General features: G+C 36.6%; 1 protein-coding gene across 1 annotated transcript in view; it reads left to right on the top strand.

The window, feature by feature from the left end:
- itga9 (integrin, alpha 9) overlaps positions 1-18,815 on the top strand; it is an 87,340-nt gene extending 68,525 nt beyond the window's left edge. The window contains exons 19-28 of the mRNA XM_088351446.1: positions 1,507-1,593; positions 1,661-1,740; positions 2,044-2,127; positions 3,910-4,018; positions 4,087-4,194; positions 9,470-9,595; positions 9,670-9,789; positions 9,864-9,959; positions 14,850-14,969; positions 16,893-18,815. Of these exons, the coding sequence (XP_088207572.1) occupies positions 1,507-1,593; positions 1,661-1,740; positions 2,044-2,127; positions 3,910-4,018; positions 4,087-4,194; positions 9,470-9,595; positions 9,670-9,789; positions 9,864-9,959; positions 14,850-14,969; positions 16,893-16,991 (1,029 nt within the window). The 3' untranslated portion in view covers positions 16,992-18,815. The remainder of the gene's footprint in view (positions 1-1,506; positions 1,594-1,660; positions 1,741-2,043; positions 2,128-3,909; positions 4,019-4,086; positions 4,195-9,469; positions 9,596-9,669; positions 9,790-9,863; positions 9,960-14,849; positions 14,970-16,892) is intronic.
- Positions 18,816-24,208: the final 5,393 nt, after the last annotated feature.

Below are 24,208 nucleotides of genomic sequence, written 5' to 3'. Positions count from 1 at the left end.
CGGACAGATTAGCGCATATGTTTGTGTGAGTGCGCCGTCTCCGCTTTCTACATGCGTTCAACTTGTATAAACTCAAACAAACAAGGAGAATAGATGCTAGCTGTAATATTATGAAGACTTCTTCATCATGATATAGTGAGAACATAGTAATAACATGATGTACATACATGCATTGAACAATGGAGAACTCTATAAACCTAAACGAAACATGAGCACATATTCTTGTTGCGATATGATCAGTTCCCCGGTAGGTGACCGGGTGGAAACAAATGTTGGCCTAGAGAGGGATGGGCGCCACCAGGCTGTACTTGTCCAAGACGAACCACAGGAAATGGTGCCCCTACGACACGTACGACACGCGTGGTTAGGGGATAACATCAGTCTACTAACCGATCACTTTTTGATCATAATAATAACATAATGTACCATCATAGTAACCCCTGATTCGTACAAAAAAAATGTTGTGATTCATTATCCCCGGTTGCTTTGCTAAGAGCCAGGGGCTGGTAGATCACATTTCCTGGTAGCTCATTGTTGGCATTCGGTCCACTAAAAAGTGAACTGCACTCATGTGTCCGTGATCCATTATCCCTGTTCACATATTGTTTCAACGGGGGCGGGCAGAGGAAGTTTTTGGTCATTTTATACGAACCTGGCGGCATTTTTTGCTGTTCTGTCCAACAAAAAGTGAACCGCACTCCTGCAGCTGCAATCATTATGCCCGATTGCATATTGTGGTGAGCAGGGACTATCAGAGCGCACTTTTGTCAGGCCTAGTGGCCTTTTTTTTGCTGATGCTGTATTTTAGCCTAAAATGAACTTGACTGAGGCGATCCATGATCATCAATTTTTTTTTGCCGTTCTGGCCACCAATAGGTGAACTGCACTCGTGCAGCAGCAATCCATTATGTCCAATGGCATATTTTAGCGAGCGGGGATTGGCAGAGCGCACAATTGTCAGGCCTGGCGGCTCTTTTTTTGCCGTTATTTACGAATGAACTGCACTCTTTTAACCATGATCCATCGTCCCCAGTCCAAGGGCCCGTAAAGTTCTTTTTTTTAGCTTCAGGCTGCTGAGGTGTGCCATCGTAGCCTTCCTAAAACGAATTTAAAGGTTTTGGCCCCAATCCGGTATCCCCAGTCAACTATTCCTGGGAGCAGTGGCCGAGAAAGCAATTCTGTGTCATGCTTCGCGGATTTTTTTTTTGTTCTTTTCACTTAACATGTACAGCACCTGTGCAGCCATGATCCATTATCCCTGGTCAAAGATTGTTACGAGCGAGGGCAAATAAAGAGCACGTTAACAAGGGGCCGGGGCTATTTTGTGGCTTTTAGCTTATCAAACCGGTATCCTTGTTTTTTTTGTGCACATGGCTGCTATCAAAAGTGATTACTCGGCCCCCCGACCCCCATCAGCCTTTGAGAGGACTTCCTTTTCCCATTTCGCCTCCTCTGTCTCCAGCCCGTCTGGCTCACCCCCCAGACTCATTCTATCTCTTTTTGCAGGAAGACAAGGGCATTTCCTGCGAACTCCTGGACTCCGACTTCCTCCGATGCAGCGTGGGATTTCCTTTCATGAGAGCCCAGACCAAGGTAAATCAGGATGAAGTTCACAGAGTACGAATTATTGTCATACTATTTCTGTGTTGTTGTTTTTTAGTATCATTTTGCAGTCCTTTTTGACACAACCCACATCTCTGGGGAGAATGACACTTTGCGGTTCTTGGTGCAAGCAAAGAGGTACATATTAAAGAGTGACTGAATGATTTTCAAAGAGAACTGAACCGTGTTTTAGTATTAATGAAAATAACAATTAAAATTGGCTTTTATTTGCTATCTGGACTATAAGGCACACTGGATTATAAGGCGCACCCCCAAAACAGTATCTAGTGATATATTCTTCATAAATAAAGCACATTGGTGCACGGCGTTCAAACTACAGTAGGAGATCGGCTCACATAAATACAATATAATTGTGTTTCAATGAAAAGTTAGTAGTTTCAAAGAAATAACTAATAACTAATTTTTCGGGGTTTTTTTCAGCGCCAATCCTGAGCACAACCTCTCTGACAACATTCTGGATCTTTCCATCCCGCTTATTCACGAGACGGACACCACAATTACAGGGTAAGAGTCATCCCCCAAAAATAATCAAAATAAAAACACACCAACACTCTAACACGTTTACTGCCGTTGACGTCATTGACAGTCAATTGCACAAAAAGAGAGCCGGGGAATGAAGGAGTATTGGTTGTTCTATCACTAAAGGGGAAGGGGTGTAAAACGACGTCTGCTTGATGTCATTTTTTCAAAATAAAATGAGAAATATGTTCAAGATGTTGTATCTTGTTTCTCTGATGGAATAAGAAACAGATCCTAAAGGAAATCAAATAAAACAATTTAATTAAAAATAAAATCTGTTATAAAAAAAATCCCCAAATAAGCAACATCGTGTTTTAAAGGGACAGTGTGTAATACTTCGTGCCTCCTAGTGGTACAAAAACTTTCATCCAGCAAAAAAATACTAGGCAAAAATACATGAACTATCATACCTATGTTCATTTTAGCCTAGATGGTAAGGCGCCCGCTTTGAGACTGGGAGGTTCGGGTTCGCGCCCCGGCCGAGTCATTCCTAAGACTTAAAAAGTGGTCGGCGGCGCCCTCTCTTGGCTGCGGCTGCATCGGGTCAGATGCAATCGACATTTCGTTCTGTGTACATTGTTACACAGAATGACAATACAAGGAAATTATTATTATTATTATTATTATTATTTTCATACAAACGAAATCATCAAAGGTCGAGAAATCTGAATTTCGTCTACATAGTGGAATTTGTCTGCCATCTTGTTGCTTGTCATGGCACTGGTTTTCGTTTTGCATTAGACAACAGTGCCATCTAGTGGTCAAATATTACGCACTTGGGCTTTAGGTATAACAGTTTTTATAAATATTCGTCTTGTTTTTGGGATAGAATAAAACAAATATTTCTAAAATATATAAGATATATTTTTTTAAATCATAATAAAAACTCCCTTAATATATTATCTGAATTGCTCTTATATTGTTTCTAGATTCGCTAAAAAGTAATCGAAAACATAATCTAATAAAACAAAATAAAAATCCCTAATTAAGCAACATTATCTTCCGCTTTTGGTATACTGACGCTGCCCTATTTACGAACAAGATAGTTTCCGGTTGATCGTTCATAAGTTGAATTTGTTCGTAAGTTGCTTCAGTGATATATTTTGTATTTGTAAGGTGTATTTAAGTATGTTTAAGCCTTGTATAAGTAACCTGTATTGTTTTGTAGACATTTCATAAAATAATATGCTCTATAAAGATAAATAAAGTTAAGTTTAACTTACTTTTGGGAAATGAGCTTCAAGAGTTAGGTGCCTTCCTCCTCCGTGGTAAAAAGTGGCCAAAAAAAGCGATCCAACCGTTTTCTCAACCGCATCAGGTTTTCTTATAGGGGAGCGTCTGTACCTAGTTTTGAAATATTTAGAATTTGAGAAAAATAATATATTACATTATATTGTCATATTTTTACCATTTTTGTTTAGTGGGCTGGATTGCACACCCTTGATCTAGTCACTAAATAAAAACACACAAAGACTTGAACACATTCGCTGCCATTGACGTCACTTACAGTCAATTGTGCGAAAAAAAGAGGGCCAGGAAATAAAGGAGTGAGAGTTGTCAAGAAGGGTCTTATCTGGGATGGTTTTATCAGTAGGGGGGGAAAGGATGTAAAACCACAGTATGTCTGCTTTGTGTAACGCTAAGGGAGGCGGCAAGGCACATCTGGCTCTTATCTCCTTTACCAAGGAGAACGTTAATACCTCTTTAAATCACACACGTGTTTTTTCACCCCCTCTGAATAAAACGTAAACACGATTTTGGCTGCAGCGTGGTGACGCCGAGCTCCTTCGTGTACGGCAATTCGGTGGAGGCTTCGCGTTTCGTGCAGCTACCGGGCGAGGGGTGCAGCTTCCAGCCTCTCAACGTCACCTTTCAGGTAACCATGGCAACACATAAACATCGTTTTTTTTTCCTCGGGGTGTTTACAAATCTTTCGTCTTTCAGGTGATCAATAACGGGCCCAGTGGGTTGCCGGGGTCCTCGGTGGACATCAGGATCCCCAATCGGTTGGCTGGGAACGGAGCTGATATGTTTCATATAGTGGAGACGCAGGTAAATGGAGATGAAAATGGCAGAATTGTGTTGATTCCCTTGATCCATTAGTTGTTGTGTTTCTGTAAGATAAAAAGGAAAATTGGCATAAATTAAGCAGAATAATCCATGTGCTAGATTTTGTAAGGTAAAAAACTGTGCAAAAATGAGTTAATTAATCCATTATATGATCTAATCTTGGTAGAAAACTGATCTTTAATGAAGCAAAACAGTATACTATACCATGTACAGTGGAACCTCGGTTCTCGACCATAATCCGTTCCAGAACCTTGTTCGAAATCCGATTTGTTCGATCACCGAAATCATTTTTCTCATTAAAAATAATGTAAATCGTTTTAATCCGTTCCAACACCCTGAATGTTTACGTTGAATGTTTAACGTAAACTTAAAGCTAACCCAGGCTAATCGTACGTTCGAGTTATCGTCATCTTCCGTACGAAAGATTACGCTAACATGAACGTGTAAAAGTAAAAAAATCAGGTCGTTTACAAGTCATTTAGCACCCGGGTCTCCACAACAAGTGGTGAGCGGTTCATTGGAAAGGGGGCTCCGTCCCAAGACCCTCAATGTTGGGCTCCGTTCCAACACCCTGAATGTTTACTGAATGTTTAACGTAAACTTAAAGCTAACCCAGGCTAATCGTACGTTCGCGTTATCGTAATCTTCCGTACGAAAGATTACGCTAACATGAACATGTAAAATTAATAAAAAGGATAAAGAAAATAATTATGAATAGGATTTCTTACCTTTGTGGTGGTCAGCAGAAGGCGCAGGTGGACGGTGGTGCTATTATTTCTTTCTTAAATGCAATAGTTGTACGCACTACTTTTCTTTTTTCACCTGTAGCAACTTTGCTGCTTGCACTGACTTTCTTCGGAGGCATAATTAGGGGCTAAAACACTTCGTACACCTATGTTAAAAGCGAAAGCAAAACAAAGCTCGTCCGCACGCGATAACAGTTGGTCATGAAAAGAGCGATCTACACCCGTACGCCGCTCAGCATCGCAACCTAGCATACGCACTCACGCATTACCGGCGTTCGAACTCCGATTTTTTGACCGAACAGCTGTACTGTACTATTTTTTTTTAACTTGTGTTAGATTCTTTTTCTAATCTAGATAGGATATTGTCATGAACTATACAAAATAATCCATGTGCTAGTTTTTGTCAATTAGTTAGAAAAGAAACCTGAAATGAATGAATATATCATTGAGTGTAGGGATTTTTCTAGCTTTAATTTTGAAAATCGTTAGTATTGAAACCAATTATTCTTTACTGATTGCAAAAGAATTTGCCTCTAGTTGTTGCTCGTGCTCCACCATGAAAAAAAAATATCTGAAGGATGCTAGAATTTCCTACAACGATAAAAAAATTAAATTGCGTTGTCGAGTTCTTTGAGTTCTGATATGAATTACTAATCCCTAGTAAATGGATTTAATGAACCAGGCAGGTCAAGAAAGAACACACAGTCTATTAACACAGAATTCATGAATAATGATGAATAAATAAGGGAGAGAAAGACACCGGAGATTGTGTGCCTTTTCGATCGCTGAAAGTCTGGAAGGTACTAGCTCAAAAATCAAAACAATCTAAGTAAGAAATTTTCATAAAATAAGGAAAACAATCCACTCAATGATAATTGCTTTAACTCATCTTGGAAAAAAACATTTTTAAAATAATCAACTCTGTGATAATGTTTTTTAACTAATCTTAGTAGAAAAAAACAACGAACACGGAACTAGAGTTTTAGGTAGAAAAACAGTGTATTAAAATAAGTAAAATAATATACCACTTTTTTCTATAAAGTTGGTCAAGAAAATTGGGCAGATAATCAGCCATAAACTGGATGAGATAATTTTTAATCCAAGGATGATTTTTCTCATTTTATTTGAGAAACAGGATAAAGTTGTTGTTTTTTTTACATTTTCTTTTTTTTGTACAGCATTATCAGGGTCTTTCTGAAATGTTGACGTTGCCACCGGATCTTTATCCCCCGATTTGGTTTCCCAACATTTAGCATACGGATAAAGGAAGGCAATATTCCCCGTCGGCTTGGATATTTTCTTAACCCTTTCATTGCTGAAGCTGTTAATTGTATTTACAATGAAGGGGCGGACGGGCTTGACTTGATCCCACCCTCCTGGGACAAGCCCATCTGGAAGCACTTTTGGGGTGGGGGGATCGGACGGCCAGCACCGAGTGAGAAAAGGGACACCTGTGGAAGCGGCTACTGGGTCGTACCACCCTCATTCTGGGACAGGAAGGAAAATTCAATCTACTCACTTGAATTTTCTTTTCTATGTATTCCATCCCTGGGATACGGCAACCCAGCCTTTCGGTGGTTTCTCTCTATGGTGTGAAAAAAGATGTTTTATCTTGAATTTAACTTGAAATAACTTGAAATAATATCCGGTTGTTTGTTTGTGTCATAGCACCATGAAAATGCTTACATGCTCTTGGCTAAACTACTTCCTTCAATGCCTTTCTGTGCCTTTATTCAGTTCAGAATCTCATGTGCTTTGTGAAGAGTTTCTGTGATTAAATACTGTATATTTGTACTTTATCTATGGGTTCTCTGTCCCAAGGCTTGCAGTGATGCTAAAAGAATCAAAATTGTGATAACCATTGAAATGAAGCGTGCAATCATCAAGAAATATGAAGATGGCATACTTTTTACATTCGCTAAATGGTGTTGATGAATCTAGTTGAAGACAGGGACTTTTATTGTCATCATAAAATGCTGGTCTTCTATTGGTTTGTGTCATGGCATCATGAAAATGCTTACATACTCTTAGCTGAACTACTTCCCTCATTGCCTTTCTGTCCCTTCGTTGAGTTCTGAATCTCCTGTGTTTAGTGAGACACATCAGTTATTACATTGTCTATGATAAGATACTGTATTTTCTGTACTTTATCTATTAGTTATTTGTCCCAATACTTGCAGTTATGCCAAAAGAAGCAAAAACATGATAAGCATAGAAATAAAGCTTGTATCAAGGAATACATACAAGAAATATGAATAAGGCACATTTTTTAAATTTGCTAAAAGGCGTGGATGACTTTTGACACCACTATAAAATTCTGGTTTTCTATTGGTTTGTGTCATGGCATCACTAAAAATCAGATATGCTATTTGCCAAATTACCTCCCAAAATGCCTTTCTCTTCAATCAGTTTATCTTTGCGAGTCAGTGATAGAATTCAATATATTTTGCACTGTGTTGTTTAGCTAGGCTTGCAGCAATGCTAAACTATCAAGAAATATTAATAAAGAACACAAATGGTTACCCTCGCTAACAAATATGGTTATAAACCAATCAACAATCAGGACTATTATTAAAAATAAGGAGGCAATTTAAGCAAAGGTATCTACTAAAAGTATGACCAGTCTGGAAAGTGGAATTTTTAATATCAATTTTAACTTTAATCCACTGGCTACTCCCCTTTTCATCCACCCAGAACACCACTTTACCACCTCAAGTAACAAATGAAAATGTCATTTTTCCTCAACATTTTAAAATGTTATCTAATCATATGCACAAATATTACACACGAGTAATACTTCCGCTATACTCTTTTGTTGTTCAATGTTTTCATCTCGGGTATAAGGGTTTTGGAACACATTCGCTAATTACTATAGGTTTCTATCCCCCACTATACAATCATTTCACTTCCCCACCTCAGAATAGATTAGAATTATCTTAACTTGTAACGAGTAAAAAACTTGTTTTGTTGGTGTGACATGCTGGGGGTATACTGCACATACATTTGTTTTGATTTTGACGTGCACGTTCTCCATGCCGCATATGTTCTGAGTTTTCTGGGCAAATCCTTCAATCCGGCTTATTTGAGAAGTAAATAGGGTTTTCCCGGGGAGAAAAAAGGCAGCACGTTTAGAGCCAATGATTCATTGCAAGAAAAGTGTGCGGTCTGGCGTGCTGGGTGGCAGCAAAGAGGGGGGGAAAAGCCTTGTTTGTACTGTGTACTGCAAAAAAGTCGATTTTTAGCCCACTGGTAAAAAGTTTCGTAATTTCAGGCTTTTTTTTTCTCTATTTTTAATGAATTGATTTGTTTTGTTTTTTTCCAAACATGCCTTAAGGAAATGAAAAAAAATCAACATTTTACTTTTTTTAAGTAGAATTATTCCCTATTTTGAGTGAATAACTGAACCTAATTGAATTATTTAAAACTATTATACAGAAAAGAAAAAAATGCATTTTCTTGGGGTAACATTTGAATTTAAAATGAGACATGTTACTGTTAATCCACGCACAATTATTTTTACAGATTTTATTTTAAACATCTTTCATCTTGTTTCTCTCATTAAATTAAAAAAATGAAATTCTAAAAAATATTTTATAATCTATCATTTTAATGTAATAATACCAAAAGAATCCTTAATTAAAAAAAATCATTGAATGAGCAAATGTATCTTGCCTATTTTGTTCTTATGTTATAAATATTTTATGTTTTTACAAAATAAAAATAATTTCAAAAAGACCCAAAAGAAAATCGAAAATGATAATTTAATAATCTATAAAAAAATCTTAATTTTGCTTGAGTGGGATTTGTATTATTAACGTGATTATTTTAAGTATAACTGCTCTTGTTTAATATATAATTTTGTATTTTTCTCTAAATAGATAAGAAAAAGTGAATATTTTTCCTCCTCTCAGTTTCTAGTGTTTCTCTGATAAAATAATAATCCTGAAAAATGATCAAATCGAAAATATCAATGTAATATTTTAAAACCTATTTTATGAAATAATTATGAATTAATCTGCAAATAAGCAAATAAATCTTGCCTATTTTAAGTACAATTGTTCTTAGTTCATGTATACTTTATTTTGTTCCTCTAATAAAAACAAAATTAGATACAATAATACAAAAATACAAAAAAATCTAGAAATTCTGCATAATAATTTAATAATAGAAAAATCCTAATTGTAAAACTTAAAATTATCTTTCTAAATTTAAAAATATTTCTGATATTATACATATTTTATCTTGTTTCTCCAATATAAGAAAAAAAATCAAAAAAATAATACAGTCTAAACATAAAATAATAATTTAATAATCAAGAAAATATTCTGAAAATTCATCTATGATTAAAAAAAATCCCCGAATACGCAGAATGATCTTCCTTATTTTAAGAAAAATTGTTTTCATTTTATCGATATTTTATTTTATCAAGCCATTGAAAGCAGCTCTGACCAACTCCAGCTTTCAGCTCTTTTCAGCCGCTCCAACTGTTTCAAACTTTGGTCCCGTTGCAGGTGGCCGACAACCGTGGAAACTGCACCCCACATCGAAACCCGACCCCTTGCACCATCCCTCAGGACCGAGAAAGCATTTTTCACACAATTTTCGCCTTTTTCACCAAATCGGGTCGCAAAGTTTTGGTAAGTCGCCTCGTGTTGCCTCTACTGCCCCCTTGTGGTCACTTTTGGCAATCTTTTTTTTTTTTTTCCATCAGGACTGCGATCGGCCGGGAAGAGCTTGCATGACCATTTCCTGCAGTTTGGGGCCTCAACTGAAAGAGGAAGCGCTCAATATTGATATCAAACTTCTTCTCAATACGGAGATTTTAAAGACTGTAAGATGCTGGAAAGTTTTTGTTACTTTCGCCCGAGCCTAAAGCTAGCTATTCTTAAAAAAATATTCTTGCAGGATTCTTCGTCTGTGATTCAGTTTGTGACACGAGGACACGTGCAAGTAAACGAAAGGACGGTGGAGGTGCCCAAAGGTCTGCCCGAAGACATTTCTGTGAGTGCAAAATATATATTTTAGCCTTCGTGTCTAGTAGAGGTAAGATTGGGCATAAAAAATCCAGCCCGACCCGACCTGCGGGTTTAAAAGGCCGAACCGGCCAGAAACTGGAACCATTTAACTTGATTCGAGGTCTTCCTTTACTTCTTTTGCAAGAACTGGAAACTCCTTCGACGAAAACTAGCTGTATCTTGTCCATTGTTGTCTTCTACACTAAAAACTAGGATTTTCATTTTTCTCAGATGAAAAGTAATGTTTACCTTTTCGTTTAAAAGAAGCAACTTCTATATTCAAATTAAGCTATATTTTTTACTCAAAAAATTGGTTCTTCTTAAATGAAAACAAGCCTTGTCTTCGGTGGAAAAAAATGAGCATTTACTTACTTACCAAATAGTCAACTTCTATGTCACAAACTAGCTATTACTCCAACACCAAAAATTTGCATCGTCTTCTTCTATGATGGAACTACATCTAGCTATATTTTGTTTACCAAAAATTAGCATTGTCTGCTTTTACACCAAAAACTAACTTTGTCTTCTTCTAGATCAGAATTAGCTTTGTCTGTTTCTTCTACATGAAAACTAGCGTTGTTGTCTTCTACATAAAAAACTAGCGTTTTTGTCTTCTTCTGCATAAAGAAAAAACTAGCATTTTTGTCTTCTTCTACATTGAAAAACTAGCGTTTTGGTCTTCTACATCAAAACTAGCATTGTCCTCTTCTTCTACATCAAAAATTAGCATTGTCTGCTTCTTCTTCATCAAAACTAGTGTTGTCGTCTTCTTCCACATCAAAGCTAGTGTTGTCGTCTTCTTCTACATCAAAACTAGTGTTGTCGTGTTTTTCCACATCAAAAACTATCGTTGTAGTTTTCTTCTACATCAAAGCTAGCGTTGTCGGCTTCCACATCAAAACTAGCGTTGTCGTCTTCTTCCACATCAAAACTAGCGTTGTCGTCTTCTTCTACATCAAAACTAGTGTTGTCGTCTTCTTCCACATCAAAGCTAGTGTTGTCGTCTTCTTCTACATCAAAACTAGTGTTGTCGTGTTTTTCCACATCAAAAACTATCGTTGTAGTTTTCTTCTACATCAAAGCTAGCGTTGTCGGCTTCCACATCAAAACTAGCGTTGTCGTCTTCTTCCATATCAAAACTAGCGTTGTCGTCTTCTTCTACATCAAAACTAGTGTTGTCGTCTTCTTCCACATCAAAAACTAGTGTTGTCGTCACCTTCTCCAATGGAAACTAGCATTCCTAAATCCCCTTGACTGCTGTCGGACATTATGCGTTGATCCCCAAATGGAACAGCTGGGGCCTTTTTGGTATGCCATGTCACTTTGACTGGGGCCCTCAGCTGTGTACCAGGACATGCCTTCATGACCCCCTCCCTACTTTTTCCTCCCTTTTCCACTGTCGGTTGCTGACTGATTGGATAGCTTGGAGAAAAAAAATCACTCATGATGTCATGATGATTAAATAGAGCACCCGGGACAGTCTATGTAGCATCCAGGCCATTATTACATTAGTGACCTAGCAGTGGGCTACAGGACCCCCATGCTAAAGGCATCCCCCCAACCCTCAACTATAACTCAAACTCCAAAACCACATTATAACCCCTTCAAAATGAGTGGAGCCCCAAAGCTTCTGAAAGTGACTATTGCTTTCCACAAAGATTAAAAGTCCTAAGAAGTTCTGAAATATGAGTACAGTAAATCCCTGGAATATGATATTAATCATTTCTGGGATGGGGATAGGAACCCATTCTAACTAGCGTACAGTAATTGACATTATTGGAGCGTATTTTGGGGTAAAAAAGGATTTTCATGTTTGGCGCTGGTTGTGTTAAACGGTTTATTTTAACAGCTGAGAGAAACTCAACGCTGCCGGAGAGCATTTGGTTTGCATTTATTTAAAATAAATCATAACTTTTGATAGAAATGACCAAACCACTTGCTTCTTTTTTGACATACTCAAAAATGTATAACGTGCCAGAACAAATCATCCAGTGGGCTGGGTCCAGCCTGCGGGCTGTAAGTTTGACTTGTCAAAGGCCCATTACAACAATTCCGTCGATGTACCAAAGTGCTTGACGGTGATAACAGAGAAACATTAAAAAAAATTTAAAAAATAAAAACGAACTACTGACCAGTTAAAGCAATCCTGAAGAAGAGTAGTTTTAGCCTGGATTTAAAGATATGCCTGTTGTAATCCCTTTACATCTTCTCACTTGTGAACAGTCTAACACCATTATCTGTGACTCATTTGTGCCCAGAATATTCTGCAATTAACACAGTTGAAGAAACTGCTCATTGTCTCCAGCCTGTATTTGCAAACTAATTTTCTCATAACCTAGGAAGAACACGCGAAAGCAAAAAAGTCCTCCAACAAAAAACTTAGGGTTAGGGTCCCCGGTGACCCGTTTCAAGGTTATACAATGTAATAACTGATGTGTCTCAGGGACAATAAAATCAAATTACAGTGGGAATAAATGGTTATGGATACATATAGTGTTTGTTAGGATGTTTTATTACGGTATTTTCACGCCTGTAAGGGGCACATAAAAGTCTCCGAATTGTCCACCCCAAAGACTCTGAGGTCACAGGTTCGAGCCTTGGCCGAGTCAAGACTTCCAACATTTTGAGGTGAAATCTAATGTTTTAATCTGATTGTTCACATCTCCAACAAAAGGTGACTTTTTGTGACTCTTAAGTGTCTCTTGTTTGCGGAAGTGCTCATGGATGCTTACTCCATAGCATATGTAGCAATTTGAAGGTTATTGTGCCACCAAAAGCGGAACAGCGTTGTCCCCCCAAATATTAATGAAATCCAAAAGTTCGCATTCCCTCCATTGAATGCTCTCCGTATTTTCGTCCGTAACCATGTGTTGAGTTCTCCGTTCAGAAGAAGAAAATGGAAACAGAGCATCCCTGAGAGACTTGAGAGCAATTGGTCAAAACAAAGTTCAGCTCGACTGACTTTCCACCGCCGTAAAGAAAGCTGGGAAAAAAACATATTGTTTCACATCGTAAAGTGAAAATGTCGTAAGGCAAGGGCAGCATATCCCTGGGGGTCTTCTCTACACACACATACACTCCCAAGCCTGATTTGTGGTCCCAGGTTGTATTACCTCCAGCAAGTCAGGTTCCTCATCACTCATTTTATGCAAACACACTTAGAGGTAAGATCTGGCCTAAAAAATTCAGCCCGACCCGACCTGAGTCGCGGGTATATAAACCCGAACCCAACAAAACCTGACGGATTCACTTGATTTGATAAACGAGCCTGAAATAAACCAAAAGCTTTAATTTGCCCCCAAAGTAAACACGAAGCTTTACTACCGCTGTGCATACTTTAGCGGCGAACTTTGCATTCTGACTAAACTACGCAGCCTGGAGTTTACTTGGGGCACTGCAGCGCCTAAATGAACAGTTTGACGCCGAAATGCGCATCTCTGAGACATGCAGCCAACAAAAGTGAAACAAAATGGCACTGAAAAGAAAATCAAATTCTACAGATTACGACCTGCAAATAGTGAAAGATTTGGCAAAAAAGCAAAAGATGGTTTGTAAAGCTTCTTAGCTATTGGCAAGAAGCAGAAATGATGTCTGACGTGAGGGAGGTGGAAGGAGGAAGCCATGTGTCTTTTACTCCAACATAGAGGAGGAAAATCTCTTTAGTGTTTAGTGAAATGGAATTAAACTGGGGAGCATTTTCTTTATCTCAATAACTACTTGAGTAAAATTAAGTGCATGTTACACTATGTAGATCCTCCATGAAGGGAAAAAAAACGGCGAGAGAGAGAGAAGCCCAACTGGCCTGACTTAATGATTGACATTTTAAGCCCGAATCTCAGGCCACGTTCAGCCCAAACCCAAGATCTTACCTCTAAAACGCACCAACCTAAATTTAAAGCTCAAATTACCACTGTGAAGGTCAAGATACCCGGCAGAGCAAATATTTTGGTCCAGGCGGGCAGTTGTTGGATCGTAGCGAGTTGGGTGAAGGTGCTAATGCGGGTAAGCATTCAACGGGGAGATTAGCTGCATTTTATGTTCTCTCGCCTTCTCACGTCACGTCGGCCTTTTTGAGCTGCTGCCAGCTGCTTTCGAGGGAGTTGGGAAGGAAAAATGCATGAAAAAAGAACAAAAAAACAGCACTTGCATCAAGTCACATTTATTTGTGACGCCCTTAATCACAAAATGTCTCAGAGGATTGGTAATGGTATAGAACATAATGATCATAGATTTTATTAGAAGAGCCTTTCATAACAGTCGAGGTCATTATACAAAAACTATATATTTGATGATTAAAGACGGTATTCAGATTCAATAAAAGGGGGAATTTCATCTATAACAAGGATTGATCTTTTTTTTTTATTGTGCAAAAAAAAGAAAAATGAGGCTTAAAATGTGTGATTTTTTTTTTACTGCAACAGCGTAGTAAAATTATTAAAAAGATAACACATAAGTATTGAAAATCATTAACAATGTATAACTGAGATTAAAACTTGAAAAAGTGTTAATATTGTTTAACTATTTAATTTTTGTTACACTAAAATTTAAAAAAAGTGCCTGAGATTTGTTTTTTTTAATATAAGAAAAAAAGTAAAATATAGTAAAATAAAAATAACACAATTTTTTTCTGGATTTTTGTTTTTAAATGATCGTAAAATGTTTACAAAATGTGTCAAAACATTTTTTTGCCAGTAGCAAAGTGATGATAAAATGAAAATACACTAAAAATATTCATAATTTTTCTATTTTTGGGGGGACAATAAAGAATTTTTTTGTAAGATTTCAAAGTTCCTGGTTACGAGTGTACTTTGCAAAAAATAAAAAGATTCCTAATACATTCCAACGTAATGATCTAATGTGCCTTGACCTGTTTCAGCTGATTTTTGAGGCGCTTCACAGTCAGGAGCCCCGAGGGTACGTGGTGGGCTGGATCATCGCCATCAGTCTCCTGGTGGGGATACTCATCTTTTTGCTACTGGCCGTGCTTCTATGGAAGGTAAGGATACTCACAATTACACTTTTGGTGTCACTAGATGGCAGGTCATCAACTTTTTTTGTAGCCTAGAGCTGTTTTTTTGTTTCTGATTAGCTTCAAAAGCTACCAATTTAATGTGCATTTCTGAAAAAAAAATCACCTACTATGATGTTACTATGGTGTAACTATGGTGTAACTATGTTTTTACTATGTTTTTACTATGTTGTTACTATGTTGTTACTATGTTATTACTATGCTATTACTATGCTATTACTATGCTTTTACTATGCTTTTACTATGCTATTATTACGCTTCTATTACGCTTTTACTACGTTTTTTTACTATGTTTTCACTGTTATTACCATGTTATTACCATGTTTTAATTATTACATGTACAGTTAAAATAGGTACAGTCAACTACTAAATCATCAGCCTCGAACAAGGGCACTTAGTGATTTTCTTCTATACGTTTTGGCCCTTGAATTTCGATTTCTAAGAAAATCACAATGACCCATCACTGGTGAGCGGTTTTCTGAACCAGTCAACAGGCTACTCATGGGGGATTCCAAGTCAGAGACCTTAAAGTTTAGATGGTTCAAACGTTGCTTAGTTCGTTAGAACGTTTAGTGTGCACAGATAGACACTAGGTGGTGATAGAACTCCTTGCCGACCTTGACTCGGCCTCTTGGCTGAGAGCAAGTGTCTCGGCCCCTTGGCTTTGTAGCGTATTATGATTTGACCGATAACGGATAATGGATAATTGATAAAGAATATAGAACAATAAACCTTACAAAATCCCCCCTCTCCCTAAGAAAACCTGGTGATTTTTGATTTTTTTTTTATTGAATTCAATAATGACTGACGGGATATTTTAGGAAACGTATCATTAGGAAAAAAAAAAATTAGTATAATTTTAATTTACTTCATAAATATATATGTAAGTCAGGAATGCTTAAAATGTGTTTTACACTAGTTTAAAAGTAAAATTAGAATATGTTTAGTCTATTTTACTATTTTGGAGATTTTTTTGCATTTAATACTAAATGAACTACCTTTTTCATTGGGAAAATAACATAATTCTTATTATAGTATAATAAAATAACAATATTGAAGGTTTTGGTATTTTTATTGATCATTTGAATTTCATAAAATAAAGATAGTGAATGCACAACTAATTACCAATTTATTTTTTTTTACTCAGTCAAAAATAAAAATACACACTAGTAGTTTTGAATATTTTATGGGGAGATTTTTTTAATGTCATAAAACAAATTAATAGAAAATAATTTACCAAATAATTTAGTAGTAGGAAGAAAATTTAAATTATAGTTAATAGAGACAGCAATATTTGAGTATATTTTATTGTTAAATATTTTTTTAATTGTTATGGTAAATAAAAATGTATTGCCTTTTTTATTAAAAGGGAAATAAAATTAAAAAGATGAATAATTGTAACCTTGTATTTGATGATGAAATGAAAAAAAAATGTCAATCAATCAATAACGACTAAATAATACCGGGACAGGTATTGACCCCTGTGGCACTCCTTGGCTCATGAATTCTAATTTTAGTGTCTTCATTAAATGTATTTACTAAATGATACCGTGATAAATATTGACCCCTCTGGGACTCCGCAGTACGTATATGAATTGTCGTTTTAGTGTCTTTTATTAAATGTATTTTTTCACCTTGTTTTCTCAACTGTTTCTCAAAATGGTGGATTTTGAATTCATTGTAACCTTATATTTGATGGGGAAGAGAAAAAAAAAAACAATAATGACTAAATTATACCAGGACGATTATTGACCCCTGTGGCACTCCTCAGCTCATGAATTATCCTTTTAGTGTGTTTTATCAAAATCTAATGACTAAAAAATGCCGGGACGAGTATTGACCCGTGTGGCACACCTCAGCTCACATTAAACCGATATGTGTTTTCCACAGATGGGCTTCTTCCGGCGACGATACCGCGAGATCATCGAGGCCGAGCGAAACAGGAAGGACAGCGACGATAGCTGGGATTGGATGGAAAAGAACCACTGAGGCTCCGCCCACATTTTAGCTTTCGGGTCCCCTCAGCCACCCTTAGGTGGCATCAGTCCCCTTTCAAGCCTTCCATATGTGGAAGAAGAAGAATATTCTCCATATTTTCTGGAGACACGAAACATTTTGGAGGGCGGCGGTCGACGAATGCACCAGAAGGATTCTGGTGGACCACAAAAACAAAAACTCAGGGTTGTGTTGGATAGCAACTTTATTTGCGAACACTTTAAGCCATATTGTGCAAAAAAAGAAGTAGGGCTTATGTATGTTTTTTTTCCTCAAAGCACTGATGTCCGATTACACCTGAACGCCTCAGCGAGAGAGTTATTGCCCACCCACTACAGTACAACATCGGACTCTTCATATTGATAGCGAATGGTGTCGTGGTACGGAAGCCCGAGAGTGCCAAAATCAAATAACACCTTTTTCCAAATAAAGAATATATTGCTAAATAAACGGCATTTTAAAAGTATGGTATTATTGTCATACAATATATTTTTACTATTCTTTAAAATCTACTAGTCAAAAGTTATTTCGATAAAATATTTCATCATTTTTATGTTTATGAATGTCATACTTTTCATAGTAATGGGCTAATAGAAAAAAAAACTGAAAAAAGACTACCTTTCCACAATTTTTTTTTTCCCAAAATGCCGTTTTTCAGAAAAATAGTCGCTGCTGTCAAAAAGGTCACAGGAGGCGGGGCTAGTCACCTGTTTGGCTGATTTCATCATACAATTTTTTCAACTTGAAATTTTACATGGTTTTATTTTGAATGTTCTTTCTATGTTGTCCAAATGTCCCCGGCTGTCAGTCATGTCACCGAAGGCAGGGCTAGTCACGTGATTGGCTGATTAAACCATCCTTCGTTATAATGGTAATGGTATCGTCTAATTTCTATTGTTTTACTTTTCAAAATATAGATTTTATTTCAAAACATTCTTTTCCACAAAGTTTTTTTTTTTTTATTTCGAAATACCGATTTCCAGAAAAATTGTCACAAATCACAGGAGGCGGGGCTAGTCAGTTGATTGGCTGATTAAACCGTCCTTTATAATAGTATTGTCTAATTTCTATTGTTTTACTTTTTAAAATACAGATTTTATTTCAAAACGTTGTTTTTCACAAAGTTTTTTTTATTTCGAAATACCAATTTCCAGAAAAATAGTCACGAATCACAGGAGGCGGGGCTAGTCAGTTGATTGGCTGATTAAACCGTCCTTTATGACAGTATCGTCTAATTTCTATTGTTTTACTTTTTTAAATACAGTTTTTATTTCAAAACGTTGTTTCCACCAAGGTTTTGTTTTTATTTCGAAATACCGATTTCCCAAAAAATGGTCACAAATCACAGGAGGCGGGGCTAGTCAGTTGATTGGCTGATGTCGTCGTGCTTTTTTAATAATAATCTTGTAATTTCCATGGTTTTATTTACAGGAAAGATGAAACATTTTTCATAGCAAAACGGCTTCTTTGTAAGATTTTTTTTTGTCTTAAACATCAGGAGGCGGGGCTAGCCACGTGATTGGCTGATTCTTTGAAACAGGCATGAGTAGTAGAAATGGCAAAGTCCATCATTCAAGCGCCAAAAACCAATGCCAAGATTTTTTTTTGTTTTTAGTTTGTTTCCTTATTCTTTTTTGAGCACTCTTGGGCTTCCGTCTGGGACACGAAAAACACATGCGCTGTTTCAAACACTGAAGCCTCTGCTGAGTCTTTTATTGCATTTTTTCTTTATCTTATGTTATCAATTCTCAGTGAAATGTTTGACCCGCCAAAATAAAATGTTGTGATTTACAAGCCAGCTGACGACAGCTGCGGGTATCGAGTTTGACGTTACAGTATACGATTTTATATATATACTGGAGTTGTAGTATCGAATGGAGTCTGGAATAAGAAACGTGAGCCAGATGTGTCTTTGTGGGGAGGGGGGACTATTAGGACCCCCCTCAAGTGTGAGTCATACCCTAAAAATAGGCAGTAAAGTAAGCTAAAACCGCTAGTCTAATAAAATAGTGACATGAGTCAGAAATTGAAGTTTCAGTCTCGGTTTTCTACTTGCCTGAATCCTGACCTTTTTTTCTCTGTTCTTGAAATTGCAATGAAAATATGAAAGGGTGTAAAAATCGTTAAAAACGCGACGAATGTCGTCAAATCGGAAATTAAATCATCTTCCCGTATAAATGTTATTCTTGATTTTCTCATTATGGAATAATGGAAAAATATATGATTTTTGTAGGACAACAGAACACAATAATTCTTAATGTTTTCAATGAATATAGAGATACAGTATGTATTTCCTTCTTTATAAGGCTTTTTTGTGCTTTTATTTTATTTTTCGCGGCTCCAATTTGACTTTTTCTACATTTTGAGTTACCGACATCTGTTTTAATGAAGTTTTCCGTAATAGCCACATGATGGCGATAAAGTAAAGTAAAAACGTATTGTTTGAAATTAATTGTGCCCCTTGGTGCAAAATTAATATAATATTTATACATATATTTTTTAATGATAATTTGACAGTACAGAGCTTACATGCAAAAAAAAACTTTTATAAAGTGCAGTACTTATTATTTAAACACATGCTTGAGCCTGTAAATCGGGTTTGTTCTATGGCTTCAATTGATTAGTATTAAATAAAGGTTTCTACTTTGAGGGTTATGACAATGGCTGATCCTTCTCTGGAAAGCCGCCCCGTAAAAACGAGGGATTACTTTGAAAAAAATGTTTTCTAATAAAAATGATTCAACAGAAGATAAAGCTACTATCGTACCAATTCTTAATTTAAAAATTAAAAAAAAAATCTCCATTGCAAACTTTGTATTCCCGAGATTTCTGACATCTAACTCACTTGTAAAAGAATACGACTAACAGAAGTACCCACGGAACCCTGAGAGCAATCCTTTCACAATAAAAGTACTTGCAAATTCTAGTGGCATAAAATAATTGTTTCCGATAATAAATACCTCAATTCATACGAAATAACGCTATTATTGTTGTACCCAACCTTGATTTTAAACCTATAAAACAGTGCAAACCTTGTATTTCCATTTTTTATTACAAACTAAATTGCGATAAGAAAATCGTTGCCATTAAAAAAGAAATACCCCAATAAGCGTAAAATTCAATTATCGAGTCTTGCTTTAATGGTAATCTTAGAAAAAAAAAAAAAAAAAACAGTTCAAAGTTAAATGTGTATTTCTTGTTTTACTCAAATGTTTTTAAAGAAAAAAAGTCTCACTTATTTTGTTGTTTGGATGGGATTTAGGGACATAAAACGTGCAATGCCAAAGATAAATATTCATCCAGATTTTATCTTCTACAATGTGTTAAGAGGCTCACAAAACGTGTATTTTTAATATCACGTTGTGTTGTCTTATTGTGGTTAGCACATTCGCCTAACACACAAAAGGTCCCTGGTTCGAAACCAGGTGGAAACATATGGTATGTTGGCCTGTAGTGGGATGGGCACCATCTGGATGTACTTGCCCAAGACACACCACAGGAAATTGTGCCCCTCCGACCCTAGTGGTTAATTGTTCCGACTAACCGACCGTGTTTCTGGAGTGCAGTGATTAGCACATTCGCCCAACAAACAAAAGCTTCCCGGTTCAAGACCAGGTGGAAAAATGCTGAATGTTGGCCTGGAGAGGGATGGTCGTCACCACGCTGTACTTCCCCAAGACACACCACAGGAAATGGTGTGTCTTAAAATTAACCCTAGTGGTTCATTGATCCAACCAAATATTCAAACTATCAACCCGAAGAATGTAACATCCAAACCTGCAAGCGACCCTCGAACTTTGAACCTTGAACTTTGAACTGTGATGGAAACCCTTTGGATGGATGAGTGCCACACGTTTGTCACCCTTGTACTTTACATACTACTGTCACAATTTAGCATTTTCGTACTAGTGTGTTGTATCGTGAAGTTGTATATTTATCAAATGATAAATCATTTTAGAGTCGAGAAAACGTGTCGTTGTAATTTCAATATTAAGTAACATTAAGGCACTGACATGCAATATTTAACTATAATTCACCATAAAGTATTATAATATGGATTCATTTTGGTATAAAAACGAGCAAAAAATATTTGGAAACCTTGGGCAAATACTAATACCAGAAATTGGTAAGAGTTTCAGTTTTATTCAGTATCGGTACTTGCGCAGGTAGTTGGATATAGGCTGCCTTCTGGTGGCCGTTTAACATCAGGAATTAATTTGTGTAAGGAGGGGGGCAGCACGGCGGTGCAGTGGTTAGCGCGTGTGCGGCACAGTTCTGAGGTCATGACAACAAACCTCCTGTGTGGAGTTTGCATGTTCTCCCCGTGTTTGCGTGGGTTTCCTCCGGGCACTCCGGTTTCCTCCCACATTCCAAAAACATGCATGTCAGGTTAATTGGCCGGTTCAAATTGTCCCTAGGTGTAAATGAGCGAGCGAATTGTCTGTCCCTGTGTGCCCTGAGACTGGCTGGCAACCAGTTCAGGGTTGCCCCTGCCCACTGCTCGAAGATTGCTGGGATGGGCTCCTGCACCCCCGTGACCCTACTGAGGATAAGCTGTGCAGATAAGGAGGGCTGCACGATTTTGGAAAAAAAAAACGGTGATTCTTCAGACATAAATTGCTATTATGATGCGATTTTCGATTTTAACAGAAAAGTGCATTTTCTGTGCCAGTTTTAGTCTTTTCAGGCAGAACATAAACATAGTGACATGCAAACTTAACTTCAGATGACGTACTTCGAGAATGAGAGTATACGACAAAATATAATCTATAGATGTACAGACAAAAACAGAATTGCAGATGAATAAATGGTATCTACTGTCATTTTACAAAAGGACAACGAAATTGAAGGGCTACTCGTTTCAGTGTAAGAAAGCGATTTAGAGAGCGGCCGGCTTGCTACATGCTAGTGTCAGTTAACCACGACTTTTGCAAGGTCTTTGTGATGATTAAAATACAAGCATCACAAATGTGGTGGTTTTCCATGAGTAGTAGCTCCATGTCGTCTGTTTTATAAGTAATGGATCTGGTTGTTAACTAGAAGCGTCTAGCAATGGTGGCTTAAAAGTTGTTAGCCTAGCTGTTAACTTTCCCTTCTGACGCCGCCTAAATCCAATCACTAGGAGAAACAAAGGTCTAAGGAGCACCAAACCAAACGAGAACATAATTCAATGTTTGTGGTACAGTATTGGTATTGACCTAAATCAATTTAAGTATTTCTGTATTGTAGATAGTAACAGATTTTTTGAAGCGCCACATAAAAAACTCTTTTAATTTACTGAAATTTTTTCGCAGTAACATCAAATAACAGTACTTAGACTTTGTGTTTTTTAATCAAACTAAACAAGTTCAAATTTGTAGTCAAATAATATAAACATATATAATAAAACCTAGAGAGGTTTCAATGCGAATTTGTATTTTAGTATATTTGTCACTCATTTTTAGTTTTTTTTTGTTACATTTAAAAACAGAAAAAAGTATCTCAAGATTTATTGGATTTATCTTTTACAAAAAAAGTTATAAATTATCGTAGAATAAAACGATTTCCAATCGTTGAAATCTCTTTTAGTATATTTGTCACTCATTTTTAGTTTTTTTTTTTGTTACATTTAAAAACAGAAAAAAATATCTCAAGATTTATTAGATTTATCTTTTACAAAAAAAGTTATAAATTATCGTAGAATAAAACGATTTCCACTCGTTAAAATCTGAAAAAGTAAGATTTAATAAGAATGTACAAGTGGAATATCATCTGTTTCAATATGGAGTTTCTTTTTTTATATTTTTGACTTTCTTTCTAATTAAATTAATGTTTTGCTCTTTAAAATCATACTCAAAATTTGTGGGGGTTTTATTTTAAAAAGAAAGTTTTAAATTATAATAAAATGAAAATATTTAAAGAAATTAAAACCTGGAACAATACTATAATAAAATGTACAGGTGAAAAATAAAATGTGCAATATGGATTATGTTAGGATGGTTTGACTACTTTTTCACCTTGAACTTATTAAGATTTATGGGGGTTTTCTTTTACGAAAAAAAAAACTTTAAATTACAGTAAAAATATAAATATTTCAAATAATTGAAACCAGAAAAAAATATGGAGGGTGTTTGGCGTCCTCTGCTGGTTGGTTGTACGAACGACTACGTGAACGATTGGATTTGAAAATAGATAACATATAGAAAATAAAAAGGCTAATCCAAACATGTTTTATTTTTTCAAATTAACTGAAAAATATCCATTATACTTTTCAGGAACAACACACACAATAATAACTTCACGATGCCATCAATCTCAATGCGATATCTAGATGTCGCTGTACTGTGGAGTGTAACCCAAAAAAACTAGTGTTTAAAACACATGGAAGAATGCAAACTACATGTACAGAGATTCAAAGGAACCAAACAGCGCCATTTTCTTCTAATTTACATTCCATACCTTGTCAAATGTCTCCTTACGTAAGCAATGCATATTGTACAGAATATTTCTGTTTAAAAAAAATAAAAAATAATAATATGAAAAGTTAATTTGCAACTATTTTATGACAATTTTTGGAGTGTTCAGATATTTTAACACATTTCAGTAAGCTGCATGAATAGCTTCAACAAATGTTTTTCATTTTCCTTTTCAAATGCTTGGTCATAGGAAATACGTTGTATAGAAACTCTAGACTCCCTTAAATTATTAACAACCTCAACATAGAACAGAAGTAGCTGGTGTCACTCTACAGAGCCACAGTGGAGAACAAACGGCATCAAGGTAAGGTATGCCTGGAGCACAGATGCAGACAGAAAAACCTTACAGAGGGTCATCAAAACAGGCCAGAAAGTCATCAGATGCTCTCTGCCGAGCCTGGAGGACGTTGCTGGCTCGCACTACCATATAAAAACCTTACAGAGAGTCATCAATACAACCCAGGAAATCCTCAGCTGTTCTCTGCCCAGTCTGGAGTGATTGCAGGCTTGTGCTACCTCAGCAGGACGTTACAGAGTCATCAAAGCAGCCCAAAAAATCATCAGCTGCTCTCTACCCAGTCTGGAAGGCATTGCCGAGCCGCTCTACTGCAGAGAAATTTACATCAAGTCATCAACACAGTCCATACATTCTTGGCTCCTCTCTGCACAGTCTGGAAGATGGTGCCGGTTTGCGCTACCCCAGCAGAGCCACAACCAAAGACTGAAAGGCTCAGAGACTATTCCAAGTGTTAGGAC

This window comes from Urocampus carinirostris, chromosome 13 (genome assembly GCF_059441175.1).
Source record: "Urocampus carinirostris isolate Australia breed hairy pipefish chromosome 13, RoL_Ucar_1.0, whole genome shotgun sequence".
In the NCBI taxonomy this organism is placed as follows: domain Eukaryota; kingdom Metazoa; phylum Chordata; class Actinopteri; order Syngnathiformes; family Syngnathidae; genus Urocampus; species Urocampus carinirostris.
Note: the sequence above shows the minus strand (reverse complement) of the source record. Positions and strands in the feature narration are given on the sequence as shown.